This window comes from Cylas formicarius, unplaced genomic scaffold (genome assembly GCF_029955315.1).
Source record: "Cylas formicarius isolate icCylForm1 unplaced genomic scaffold, icCylForm1.1 PGA_scaffold_1__22_contigs__length_36826433, whole genome shotgun sequence".
In the NCBI taxonomy this organism is placed as follows: Eukaryota; Metazoa; Arthropoda; class Insecta; order Coleoptera; family Brentidae; genus Cylas; species Cylas formicarius.
This window is the reverse complement of record NW_026844264.1, coordinates 5867336-5882241: the sequence shown is the minus strand read 5'-3', so window position 1 is coordinate 5882241 and position 14906 is coordinate 5867336. Positions and strand designations below refer to the sequence as shown.

At 32.6% G+C, this 14906-nt stretch overlaps 1 protein-coding gene across 15 annotated transcripts in view; it reads right to left on the bottom strand.

Moving 5' to 3' along the window:
* The window catches only part of LOC132697310 (coiled-coil domain-containing protein AGAP005037), a 402124-nt gene that overhangs the window by 4247 nt on the left and 382971 nt on the right, over nucleotides 1-14906 (bottom strand). For all 15 annotated transcript variants that reach the window (XM_060662680.1, XM_060662688.1, XM_060662686.1 and 12 more), the window contains one exon: nucleotides 14782-14896. In XM_060662680.1, coding sequence (XP_060518663.1) covers nucleotides 14782-14896 — 115 coding nt within the window. The remainder of the gene's footprint in view (nucleotides 1-14781; nucleotides 14897-14906) is intronic.

Below are 14906 nucleotides of genomic sequence, written 5' to 3'. Positions count from 1 at the left end.
CAGTTTCCTAATGCTTCGACGCAAACGAAACAAATAGTATGAAGAGCCCAGAATTTGTCTCGGTCGCCAATTTTTATATCAAAATAAGCGTAGTTGGTGGCCTAACTCCCACAGATACAATAAAAGTTATTTGGATTATTCACGCAATATCTTTCCATATTTATATGTTCTAGAACACTATAAATAAGCAACCACGAAGACAACAGCCGCGAACACAGTAGCACGACGGCCAAAACAACCATACTGTGCATAAGTAGGTTACAACGCTGCATTGACGCTTCTGCGCCAACTCTGGTGCTTTGTTAGGGAAATCTAATATTATCCAGTGTTGCCAAATCATATTTAATTTAATAAAAATCATGCCCAACGTGTCATAGATATATATATATATATATATATATATATATATATATATATATATATATATATATATATATATATATATATATATATATATATATATATATATATATATATATATATATATATATATATATATATATATATATATATATATATATATATATATATATATATATATATATATATATATATATATATTCTCACGTATTGATTCACGGATGGAAAAATGTGATGACACTACATTCCGGGATATCATCCGTTCGCTCGTTGAACTCCGACTGGAATCCTGCAAATCCTGCATCCGACTGGAATCCTGCAGACGTTTCGCCAAAATCTCACTTGGCATCTTCAATGCTCGCGCTCCGAAAACACTTCGAAGTTCGAGTGTTCGAAGTGTTTTCGGAGCGCGAGCATTGAAGATGCCAAGTGAGATTTTGGCGAAACGTCTGCAGGATTCCAGTCGGATGCAGGATTTGCAGGATTTCAGTCGGATGCAGGATTTGCAGGATTCCAGTCGGATGCAGGATTCCAGTCGGAGTTCAACGAGCGAACGGATGATATCCCGGAATATAGTGTCATCATCATATCATATATATATATATATATATATATATATATATATATATATATATATATATATATATATATATATATATATATATATATATATATATATATATATATATATTCTCACGTATTGATTCACGGATGGAAAAATGTGATGACACTATATTCCGGGATATCATCCGTTCGCTCGTTGAACTCCGACTGGAATCCTGCATCCGACTGGAATCCTGCAAATCTTGCATCCGACTGGAATCCTGCAGACGTTTCGCCAAAATCTCACTTGGCATCTTCAATGCTCGCGCTCCGAAAACACAAGTGTTCGAAGTGTTTTCGGAGCGCGAGCATTGAAGATGCCAAGTGAGATTTTGGCGAAACGTCTGCAGGATTCCAGTCGGATGCAAGATTTGCAGGATTCCAGTCGGAGTTCAACGAGCGAACGGATGATATCCCGGAATATAGTGTCATCATATATATATATATATATATATATATATATATATATATATATATATATATATATATATATATATATATATATATATATATATATATATATATATATATATATATATATATATATATATATATATATATATATATATATATATATATATATATATATATATATATATATATATATATATATATATATATATATATATATATATATATATATATATATATATATATATATATATATATATATATATATATATATATATATATATATATATATATATATATATATATATATATATATATATATATATATATATATATATATATAAATAAAATACGAATAGAATGACGTCATAGAGCAGAAATATGTCTTTTTTTTGGAAAAAGGGCACCCAAAAATATACAAATAACAAACATCTTTCAAACATCAATATCACTGTAGACCTGTGTTATTAATTAGGTAGGAACTTATTATGACGTTGCGCCATTCAATAACAACAACATGGCTGCTGTCAGATCGTCAATCGGCATTTTTACGACAGTGTTTTCTCAAAATATGCCCAGATCTTGTGTTTGGAATTCTCTGTTTAGAAGGAAAATGTTGCAACATGTAAGTTAATGAATGCACGGAAATTTTTACCTGCGGCGCATCAATTTTTACCTTAGTAGGACCACTATATTGTTGGTAAGTGATGCTGAGATCAACGATTCGGAGGGTAGAGGATTTGAGAACGGAGAGAATAACTGAACCACGCACTGGTCCGGAAACGATGGTGATATTAATTAAAATGCATTTTTGGGAAACGATAAAGTTAAAGTGTTTATTTATTGGCGATATTTTTTTAAAATTATTAGTAAAAGAAACAAGCAGAAATCATATGCAAAATATGCACAAATATAAATTCTTGGTTTGAACATATTAGTGGGACAAGTGAGAAAAAGTGGTCTACTGATTTACAGAATGAAGAACTAATTTTTAGTAAAGTCGTGCCTTGAAATAGGTTTAGGCCAACATTATAATCAATACATTTTTGTATTAATGATGAAATGCCAAAATTGAATGAACAATAAAACAACAAAAAATCACAATCTTGCATTGCATGAGGCAATGATACCCCACAGAGTTTCTCAGTCTACAACCCAGGACAGATTGCTAACTATGGCATGAGTGTCAGAATGTTAAGCGAATCTGCACAAGCACTAAGCATAAGCACTTCAATTCTACGAAAGTGGACAGAAGTTGTAAAATCCCCTAAAAATGTTTTAAATAAATATGGAAATATTTGGTATCATATTTAAATGGATAACCATTATAATAGTGTTGAATTAGCAGAGCACTTACTTTCCAGGACAATTAGAATATGCGGCATGACTCATTAATTCATGAAAGGATAGATAAAAACATATTTCAAAAAGAAATCGCCAAAATAAATCGAAAAACGGGAGAAATGATGAAAAAAAAAAGAAAGTGATGTGAATTCTAATATATATGAACGCAGATAAATTTTCTTATAATAAATATTATAAGAAAAAAGAAGTTTCATTTCATTTCAATTCATTTCAATTTCAATTCATTTTCAATACACAAGAAACGGAATCCGGAAATGAAAATAAAATTTATTTTCAAAAACGTTGCAAAATTTGCAAAAATCACGGCGAAAGGAAAGAAACTTGCTTCAATGTCCCCATTGTGAGATTCCTTTGTGTTGAAAAATCTTTGGATAAAATAATATCAAACTAAAAAAATTACCTACTAGGAATTAAATTTTCAAATTAGGTACTTTTTATAATGCCGGTATTCAAAAGTTCGAAATGTAAACAATTTCCGGCTCAGTGGCGGGTGGATTAAGAATTTTTAGTGGCCAGTAAAGAGTTAAGGAGAATACAGCTGGGTTTATTTACTCAAATTACGGAAATCTTATCTGCTTATACAGCCAACTAAAAATTATTTTGAACCAATCACTTCACTCCTTGTGAGTGTATTTGGTAAAAACTTTTAACTTTTAAAACAGACTTGCTAAAGTGCAAGCTTGGCTAAACATAGCAGAACTTATGGGTCAGCTAAGCCGTTCTTGCTCTCTAGCTAGATAGATAGTTTATTGCTAAAAAATCATACAGAATTATACTGTTACAGGTAAAATTAGAAAAAAAACAATATTTTTAAAATTATTGTTACAACGTGTAATAAACATTTGCAAATGCAAAGTAATTAAATTTAAATTATAAATTTTGTTTTTGAACTTGTTTGTTTTTTTTTAATAGACTATTAAAATATACATTATATTTGATTAAAAGAAAACCCAACGTAAGTTAAAATTTGATTTGAAGTACTCTTTAAACGAGGAAAAAGGCATCCATAGCATTTTATTTTATTGATCAAAGTTCAATGACAACTATCGGGTTCCATTTCTAGTACAAGATTATTGTTATCCCTTGTTGGATAGCTGTTCAGGCACTGCATAATGTACACACAAGGCAGAGTTACAAATGTTAATGTTGTAAAGGACTGCCGATAGTCCTTCCTGTAACGCAGCTCAGAGATAATACCAACACATTTTCTATGCCGTCCAAATGCCTTATCAGGACAGAAATAACTCCACGGGTTTGACATTATAAAACAACTAAAGTCAAGGAAAGCTTCTAGACCAGACAAGTCGCTAACGAGTTACTAAAAAGCAGAACAGAAATGGAACAAGAACTAACTATTCTAATCCAAAAAATAACTACAACCAAAAAAAAACACCAATATATCAGCATTAAAGAGTATCGGTAAGTAATTCACCAAAATTTTCATAACAAACATATCGGATAAAGTTGCTATAAGGGAGGAGCAAAGGACAGGCGAGTAACATGACCACTGAGAGCAAGGGCGGAATCTAGAAGATAGCGGTCAAACCAATATTAACATATGCTGCAGAAATTAGAGCAGAAACAGTGAAAACAAATGGCAGATGGACGGAAACTAGAATAGATGTGCAAAATAGGCAACAGACGATAAACTCAACACAAAAAGACCTCCTGGCAGACCTCCTGCAGGATGGTATGAACACTGCACATCAGAAAAAATGTAAAAACCAGTTAAAAACAAGATTACGTCTTACGAATTAGAGAAAAAAGAAGAAAAAAGAGGGTTTAGTAGCATATGCTTACTAGCTGCCGGAAGAGTTTCCTTGGATGTCACTTGTGAGAAATTTCTGAATGTTTTAATATGCTCTGTTATATTAGCAGAACTTGGTGAGGTTTCTTCCATCATTGCACAAGGCATGTGTTAGCTCCCATTTAGATTACGGGTCTATATTGCTGAGTGGATGTAGTAAAAAAATCGTCTCGCAAAATTGGAATGGCAATTAAATCTAATTGTCTCTCTCTGGATGCCAAAAGCAAGATTATAACTTTAACGAAGAGTCCAAATTCACCTTTGTTGGATTCTCAGCCGTAGACATTAAACCAAATGTTATGCAGATCAATCGGCTCATTATGGTCGGTTGGAACATCCTATAAATTTAAAATTGTGTTTTAGAGGGGTATTACCTCGACTTAGAAGTGATATTTGGAAGATTTTGGATACAACAGTGAAGGTCACCGACCGACCGACTTAAGTGAGCTAATTATAGTTCACACTCTGATGTGTCTCCTGCTAAGCTTTGGTTTCGTAGGTTAGCTTGAACCGGGAAAAAAGTCACTAAATTGTGCCGCTGTCACCTAGGTCGGATTAGGTGTGGTAGATTCTTATTTTGTTCTCTATGGGGATCCATGAGGAATGATGGGATGTCTCAGACCCTTCTTTCACGGAGGCATCCTTTGAGAGCTCAATAAGTTAATTACCACTCACCGTGAACCTGACCAAATTTCCTGTGTTCAAGGGTCATAATAGTAAAAAAAAACTCACGTGCACAAAACTGGTTACCTTACTAGTAAATAGAATTGTGTTGATTATAAGAGTAAATTAAATAATTTATACTGTATCTTGCGGTACACTGTACCTACTGTTACTTTTTTGAATTATATTGATTGAAATAAACATGCTGATCACGAGCAGTGAGATGTTAGTCAATTAATTGCAATGCAAAATGTATACACTGATAGTTTTTTGTGTCACAAACAGGGCTTTTGTAAGGTCTAAAAAAGATTCAAGTGTGTCACCGTACTTTTCAAAACCTTTTCAAAATATGACCTGTGAAATAGTTTAAGTCTTTCGAAATCCAAATTGGCTTATAGAAAATAATTTGTTGGATTCGGTGTTCAGTGCTTTGATTTTGAAGAATACGTTTCAACATACTGGGAAGCAGTGACCTTAACCTTGTAACTGTGGTGCAACTATGCTGCGACTTTGGAGGTTACAATATAAGACCACTCTAAAATGGAATGTTGCTCTTGACAAGTAGTTGGTTAGTTTCTGTTATATCGTTGTTGAGCATATACGTATTTTACTACTATTTAAAAACAGGTACATGGGAGAGAGAGTACACCTGTTAACATTTAACACGTTACATATAATCTCTCTGGCTTATTTCTTGACCTTAAGACGCTGGCGTAATAAAGTACTTGTAGTGAAGTATTTTTAAATGCATTGGGGCTGAAATTTGAATTTCACTTTTAGATAGTGACATCATTATCCATGCGCACTTCCACTTCCATGGGTTATGTGTTTAGTTTCATTTTTATTTGTGCCATATGACCTTCGACACAGCTGCCAAAAAGGTCAGTTACTACTTTTAATCTACGTGCATAAATCCAGTTCAAGCGTTGTTGACAAAACCTGGATTTGACGGTTTCCATCGCAGAAATTTACAAGGAAAGGCAACTATTTGACTCAGAGAGTGAGGTTTTGTACTGATATCCGCAGGTTTCATGCCGTTTTCGTAAAAAGTGACGAAAAAGCCGGAAGGAAAGACAGCTATTTGATCCACAAAATAAGGTTCTAAGCTTATATCTGTAGTTTTGATGCAAAGATGTCAATATAAGCAGAGGTTATATCAAAATGAAACTTAAAATATCGATTCAGTGTTCGCGAACGGCGTCTTTGGGTGAAAAAATGGATATTTATTTAGTTTCCTTGAAATGTGATATTTGTGTGACACGAAAATATAATTTGGGGGAATACATTCCAATTGGACACTGACCTTAAATTGCAAGTAAAGCAAATACGGTTAAAATCTTTAATTTTAGCCAAAACAAAAGAAAAACAAAGATACGCTAAAATAAATTAGAATAAAATAAGGCGGTTACCTGGTAAATTAAAAAAATATTGTGCAAATAAAGACATCGACTACTAGTCATGAGGTGATTCCGACAACTGCATCAACTAAAAAAACGTTAATCAAAATTATTAACACACTGAACAACGTAAAGAAATACACAAGTGTTAACGCTGCGAGTGTTGAAAACTGTTGTGCATAATCGCGGGCTTTCGTAGGAACCATTTAAAATCTTTTGGTTACTTCCGGTTGTTAGAAAAATCGTACCAACTTAAATTAGTTTCATATAGCTTGCGCCAACAATAGACAACATTTCAAAACGTACATTATAATACAACATGCAGAGCTTAAAACGATCACGAGAGTCGGCTGCTAAACAGTATTAAGGCAGTTATAATAAGCGTTCAATCTGATAGTTTTTTGTGTTCGAGGAACATTGAAATTTACGATTAAACTAAATAATCGAAAACAAAGAATGTTACTACCAGATTGCTAACAGCTTCGTATAAATATGTTTTGTTTTTATGGCAAGCATTAAAACGTTCATTTAAAGTAATTTTATTAAGTCTTACCAATTATAAGATGCCAGTAGGCAAAAACGACACGTACAATAATTAAAAACAAAAAAAACGGACATGCCTCATGCTTATCATAGGACGCACGTTAGAAAGCGTATAGGAAAATGAAAAAAAAAAACAATCCGCATGCATACATCGGTTCAACAAAATTCTTTCCCTTATAGTAAGGTTAGACTATCCGAAATTTATTCAATTCTACTTCAATGGTTTTGGTTCACAAAAGTTTAAGCCAAAAAGCTACATACTAAAAAGCTAGCTTTACAGGAATACTTCGTCATGATCTACGCCCAAAAACTAAATAGGTATAATTATTAAAAGTTACTCAAAAGTGACGTCAAGCTCATTTCAAACTACAAATAAAATTTTAACCAAACATAAAAGCGTCAAATAAAGAATTCTTTTTTCGATGTCAGCGACATAGGTCATACAAGAAACGGCGTGTGACACAATGGTTTGGATTTAGGTGCATAACAAAAAAAGTCCCTCGCAGACATTTCCAATGGCACCTTACTATAAGGAAAAGGTAAATTATATCTAAACAGTTATGTAACGCTCTAGTGAACATAATTTATTGGTCTTGAATAAAGAAAAATGGTTAAATTTTCGCACCATTTGGACAATATCTGTTGGTCCATGAGTTCGAGTGATTGCCGAACAAATTGTGAGTGGCTTGCATTCAATGAAAATAATATATAAAGTTCTAACGTCCTTAACCAATGTTAATCAACTATCAATCTCAAATTGGGGCAAATGATAGTAGATCCATACATGATATGGTGGTTCATTTCAAATAATAGCGAAAAAGTCGTTTTGCATCATTGCATTTCAAGTTGTCTCTGCGCTGTTCTATGACGAAAATAGTCCTTACGTTTTCGTGTTGGTGTTAAAGACGGAAAAAATGTGTGTGTTTTCTTTAATTTTGGTAAGGGCGATCGAGTGATTTTCGGAAAAATTGTAAGTAATTTCATTCAACAAAAATAATAAATAAGTTTCTAATATCCTTAACTAATTTACACACTTAATCTCAAGTTCTGGCAAATGACAGTAAGCCATAAATTATCATATACATCATTAAATTCATCACCAAAGAGATTATGTTGAATTTCAATTAATTTTAAGCGTTGTTGTAAGTAGTTATTCGAATGCAGTTCTATGACAATTTTTTTTATTAGGACTTTTAAATTTTTATATATTTTTTTATTTTATTGGTGTGAAAGAAGGAAAAAAGATAAAAAATGTTTAAATGTGTGTTGAACCATACCTCTTGGTCCGTGAGTTGGAGTGAGTGCTGGACAAAGTGTAACTGATTTGCATTCAATAAAAATAATAAATAAACTTCTAACGCCCTTAACCAATTTATCTACTCAATTTCAAGTTCTAGGAAATGATCATTACATTTAGCATTACATTACATTTAGCACCAAAGAGGTTATGATCAATTTCAATTAATTTTACACGTTGTTGTAAGTAGTTATTCGAATGCGGTTCTATGAAACAATTTCCAGGACATTTTGCGAAAAAGTCGTTTTGGCAACTTCGCATTTCTAGTAGTCTCTGTTCTGTTCTGTGACAATTTTTTTTTATTATGTCTTCTTAAATTTTTACATAGGTTTATATTTTATTGGCGATAAGGAAGGAAGATAAAAAAATGTTTAAATTTTTGCACCATTTGGACCATATCTGTTGGTCTGTGAGTTGGAGTGAGTGTCAGTGTAACTGATTTGCATTCAACAAAAATAATAAATAAATTTTTAACGACCTTAACCACAAAAACTTCCACAGGCTACTGTTATACTTTTTACAAAACTTCTGGTTGGTTTTTGCTGAGTCGAACTTGCTGACGTTTCGCCAATCATCCTGCTGGCTTCTTTAGAGCTTGACTGAAACTGACTCGCATTCAAGAGTCAAGATATTCTTACAGACGGATCATATCGTCAACTTAAAAAAGATCCTACGTCATCTATGGATCGCAACCTTAAATCTGTTATTAAGGCTTCTTCTCTATGAGACTCCGTGAAAATATCTGTCACCTCCTATGACTCCAAAATTTTTCGTCTCTACGGACTCCCAAAGATCCACAAACCAGGATTACCCTTTCGACCTACTGTCAGCACCATTGGTTCCCCAACATGTTCTATAGCAAAATATCCAACTTCCTTATTAAAATCTCTTACAAGGAAAACTGAGAGTTTTGTACTTAATTCCTTTCACTTCATTGAACAATTAAAAAACATTAAATTAGATACACAAGATATTCTAGTTTGTTTCGATGTAGAATCCCTCTTTACCAAAGTTCCTATTCCTGAAACTCTCAGCATCAATTCAGATATACTAAAATCCGAGAATCTGGAACCAAACCTCACCTTAATCAAAAAATGCTTTTCTGGAACATATTTTTCTTATAACGGTCAAAAGTTTTGAACAAACGTTGGGAACAGCTATAACAACTATCACCAGTCATCGCGAATATATTTATGGAATCATTTGAGAAGAAAGCTCTCGACATCTTTCATTTGATACCAAAATTATGGAAACGCGATGATACTTTTGTTATTTGGCCTCATGGTCAAAAAACCCTAGTAGATTTTCTTAGACATTTAAGCTATACACCCTAACATAGGTTTTACCATTGAGTTGGAAACTAATAATAACCTTCCATTCTTAGATATTCTTATCAATAGAAAATCAGACCTAACATTGGGTCATTGCATTCCATGCATATGCGGCAAAGAATACATTGGAGAAACCGGAAAACTAGGCTCAAAGAACACGAAAGAGCCTTACGATTAAGACAAATAAACTCATCATCTGTTGCCCAACTCAATCACGAAACCGGACATAAAATTTTATTCCATAAAACTAAAATTCTTGCATGTAATCAATTCTTCTACCAACGAAAAATATGGAAATCAGTCACCCGGGACGGTGTTTATGTCCCTCATTTAGCCCCCCCAGTCTTCAAATAGTATATAAGCAGGTACAGAGTAAAATGCGAGCCAGTTTCAGTCAAGCTTTGAAGAAGCCAACAGGACGATTGGCGAAACGTCAAGTTCGACTCAGCAAAAACCGAGGCAGGTGGAATCCAGAAGTTTTGTAGAAAGGACCTTAACCAATTTATCTACTCAATCTCAAGTTCTCGCAAAGTGTAGTACATCCATATATTATAATATATATCATTAAATTCATTACCAAAGAAGGTATAATGAATTTTAATTAATTTTAAGCGTTTATTTTCAGTAGCTGTTCTAATGCAGTTTCGTGACACAATTTTCCCGAAATCTAATGAAAAGGTCTATTTGACATCGTCGCATTTCAAGTAGTCTCTGAGCCGTTCTATAACAAAAATCGTTCCTAGGTTTGAAGTAACATTTTTGGTCTTAAATAAGGAAAAAAAAGAAAAATACTGCCAACAAAAATAATAAATAAATTTCTAACATCTCTAAACAATTTACCTATTTAATCTCAAGCTCTCGAAAATGGTAGTTGAGCCAATTTCAATTAATTTTCAGCGTTATTGCTCTCAGAGCCTCGTTTAGATTTTGTACTATTTAAATTACATTGGGTGATCGGGAATGCAGCGCCGTCGAAACAATGTTTTTCTTGGATGTGGGGAAATTTGTGTCACATAACCGACGTTAGGATAACTATTACTCCGCTTTCATTAACCTCTTGCCTCCTTTTCAATTGATTCGAATAGTTTTATATACGATAATTGCATTTATAACGAAGGTGCCTCGTAGGAGAAGATACGTTAGCATAATCTGTCAAATTATGATCATTATCAAGTATCATTGATGGATCCATCAGCGTTTTAAAAATACTCTGTAGGATTTGAGCGGGGATGATTTAAGCTAAAAAACCCTTTTAGCAAAATCACGAATAACGAATAAAACATCCACAAAAATAAAACGGTCTATTTACACGCACGAGTATGTACAAATCGGTGTAGGTGGGTAGGTAGCAATTCATTGCGAAGGGGGTTTAGGGATAAACACAAATAATAAAAACACTAAAGCCACTGATTAGGTTGGTCGTCAACATTCATCAATGTGCGTTTGCATATAAGAAAATGTTAAAACGGTGCGTGTTCTTGGTGCAGATAATAAATAGATATGTAAGTATAATAGAGACCAATAAATTACTAACTAAAATATCGAATCATTAGCCAAGAAATATTTATATGTATAATGTATATATATAATCCTCAGTAATTGAATCCAAAGGAACAGTCACGAATGTAATAATAAATATGCAAGCAGTAAAAACGTTCAATTGTTATTACTCGTGAGCGCTTATAGCTTCTTTGAAGTTGGAGCTCCACTTCCAGTCATACTACATCGGAGATGTAACAGAAAATAATTTGGTCAACAATTTTGGGCAGACTTTTCCTTAACGTCTGGTTTGATAATCCCCAACATATTTTTATCCGACAAGTGGTTACGTTTGAATCTTATCGGTTGCGTACAAAATGTTTTTCTTTAAACGTCTTTGAACCTTTCGAATTTATTTTACAAGAAAAGCGTTTTCTTTCCATATAACTTCTAAATATATAAATAACTCTGCTGATAATATTTTTGAAGCCAACATCAAATATGTTGAGAAGGAGTATTAAATAATAATAATAGTAATAATAATAATAATATTAATAATAATAATAATAATAATAATAATAATAATAATAATACTGATATTACTAAGTTTCCGGTTTGGATGTGACATTTTTTATGCCGTATTTTGTCCATTAAAAATTTCATATCCAGCAAGATTTTTTTAATAGGTATTAGGAATGGAAATGGTTCTTTATAGATTGACATCAGACCTCACAAAATAACGAAACAATCGTTTTTTCTACTCTTTAATTGGGTAAAACTTGGCTTCCGTATTGCTTTAGAAGTCTTCTTGTTGATAAGTTTCAACACATAACTACTATGGGAATTAAAAATATGTTAGCATCAAACTTCTACATTTCGAAACATTTAATATACCTATGTGCAGGTCAGTAGCGGCGTACAATTTTTAATTTTGTAATACTTACACTTAAAGGGGCAATTAAATCTTGCGATAAAACACTTAAAAAGGGTCTCACAAGATGCTCCTACATTCGGAAGTCCTACTCTATCGTTAGTGTTAACCATATTTGTAAAACGTCCGCGTTTGATTGATAAATTGTGTTAACAGGAGCCAAATGTGCCAAAGCTAACCCAAGTCCGCTTCTGCGCTCCTGTCAACACTAATTTCCGTATGATTGTTCCTTCGTAAAAATGTTAAATTGTTGTTAATTTTCACAAATATGATCAAGTAGACAGGTAAAGTTAGCTAAGGTAACATTGGAAATGCATTTGTCAGTATTACAGTTTGTTAGTTGAAAAATTGGTTTTTCCTTAAGTATTTCTCGAAATTAAGCGGTATAAAAAACGAATCAATTTATATTTTTGAAGAGCTTTTTTGTGTTTTTGGGTGAAGTTTCCTGTTACCTCATGAAAATTGATACGTCAGTGGGTAAACAAGGTTTGGTTTTATTTACCTTCACTCTCGGAAAGAAAATCTAAATAAAAAAATCCCTAATATGTTGTATTAAAAATCGGAAGGTATTTTTGGAGACATTTTGAAGATCGATTATGACGAAAAGGTGAAGACCGATCTAGATAGGTTTTTTTTTATTATGGGATGCAACGGTGTAGTCTGAGACTCACAAATTGTGATGTTATGTAATACGAGAGTGATATATATATATATATATATATATATATATATATATATATATATATATATATATATATATATATATATATATAATCACTCTCGTGCAAAATTTAGTGACAATCATTTTACTTAAAAATAGAAATACCTATTGTACAGAATAATCCCTGAAATGAAAAAGCATGATTCCATTCCATAGGTTACAAAAAACTACGGAATTTTCTTAACGAAGACACTCAAAACAGAAAATCTCCTTTAAATAGAGTAAGAATAGGGAATAGAGACACTGAACAATAGAGTAGTAAGTGCGTCGAAGACATCGAAATAGAAGGAATAATGCCAAAACCTGGATAATATGCTTGAAAACTGTAAAGATCCTCATTATTACTTTGGACTCTAACGACTATAGTTCTACTCATTACACGGAACATGAAGTTTTTTTTTTAATGTTTAAATGAAACATACAGAGTGCCTTATTTAAAAATAACACAAATTTACGTTGTATTTAAAAATGTGTGAGTTTCAGGAAAAAACTGACTGCACTGGATTGCTACATCTTATCCGGATCAGTTTTGACCTATTCAGTGAGTTGAAACATAACCGAACTCAGTACAAAGATGGCAAATTAATTGAAAACGATAACATACGTTAGTTTCAATTGTTAGTACTAAATAATTAATTTAAGATATTTAAGCACGATTTAAGATATTAAGCACAATCATAAGTTGAAGCCATAAATGTATTAGTTGATTTATTTTAAAGAACTTCATTTTTAAACGACAATCTAATTAGGAACGCTTGAGTAGCGTCAGTATAGAGATTTTAATAATAATAATTTAATGTAAATCTTCCTTTGAATTCCTCCCGAATAATATGGGTCTTAAGAGTTGTAAGGAAAATGAGAGACAGATTATTATTAATCTTCATAGGAAAGATTACTCCAATAAAATTATTGCTGATATGATTAACCGTTTCAAAAAACTGGTAGGATAAATCCAAGGTAAATAAATTTGGTCCTGATGGTAAACGTTTTATTCACCAAATAACTCGCATTACACTATGAAAACAGTGAAATTTGGAGTTGGTTGTATTATGGTTCGAGCGTATTTCTCCTGGAATGGTATTTGTTTTACAGAACTCCATGTGTCAGTGTAATTACATTAACATACTGGAAAACGTCATATTCAGAAGAAAACTTATCAGTACTTTGGAAATTCCAATGATGCCAAACATGCTGTTAGGGGAGGCACTGTCTGGGTACATATAGATGTTTTATAGTAGCCACCCTGTCGCCCAAACCTTAACCTAGTAGAAAATATGACAGGAGCTTGGACCTATATTCCACTAGATATTGGCAGATGTCTAATACAGACTATGCCTAGGAGGTGTTGAACGCAACGGATACCCAACTAAATACTAGATATTATATATTATTGTTTAAACGTATGATTATGCTTAATGTGTCAATAATATATTTGTTAATTCCAAAAATGAAAATTACAGTAAGCTAACATTTCCAATTAGTTTTCCAGTAATTGTAAGTGCCCTAAAAATCCATGACTTTGACTATGACTTTTCTGTGTGAAAGCACTCTTTATTAATAAGGGCGATACGCAATAAAATTATCAAAAATGGACACAATGTAAATAGATAAAAGTAGATAACGCCGTATATTATAAGTTTTCTAGCTCGAGGTATAGGGAAATAGTTGGTTAATATCAGAAAGTTTAAAAGACACAAAAATAGAAGTAAGGCTGGTTCAAATCATTCTATGATCTTTTTGACAGTCTCTATTTTAATGTTTAATATGTATATCCACATGTTGTACTTGACTCATATAAATTGATTCGTTGCCAAATGAAAAAAAAACATGCAGCTTGTTCGATACAAAACTAAACACCTACGACGTCACTCACCTTGCTGTGTTGCGAAGATGGCGTAATAGGCGGCGTTTCGATCGCGGTGGGCGACAGTCTGCCGTCATTATTCGAGTTTGAGCATGGCAATCGTTGTTCTTGAACACTGGCTAATCTGAGAAAAA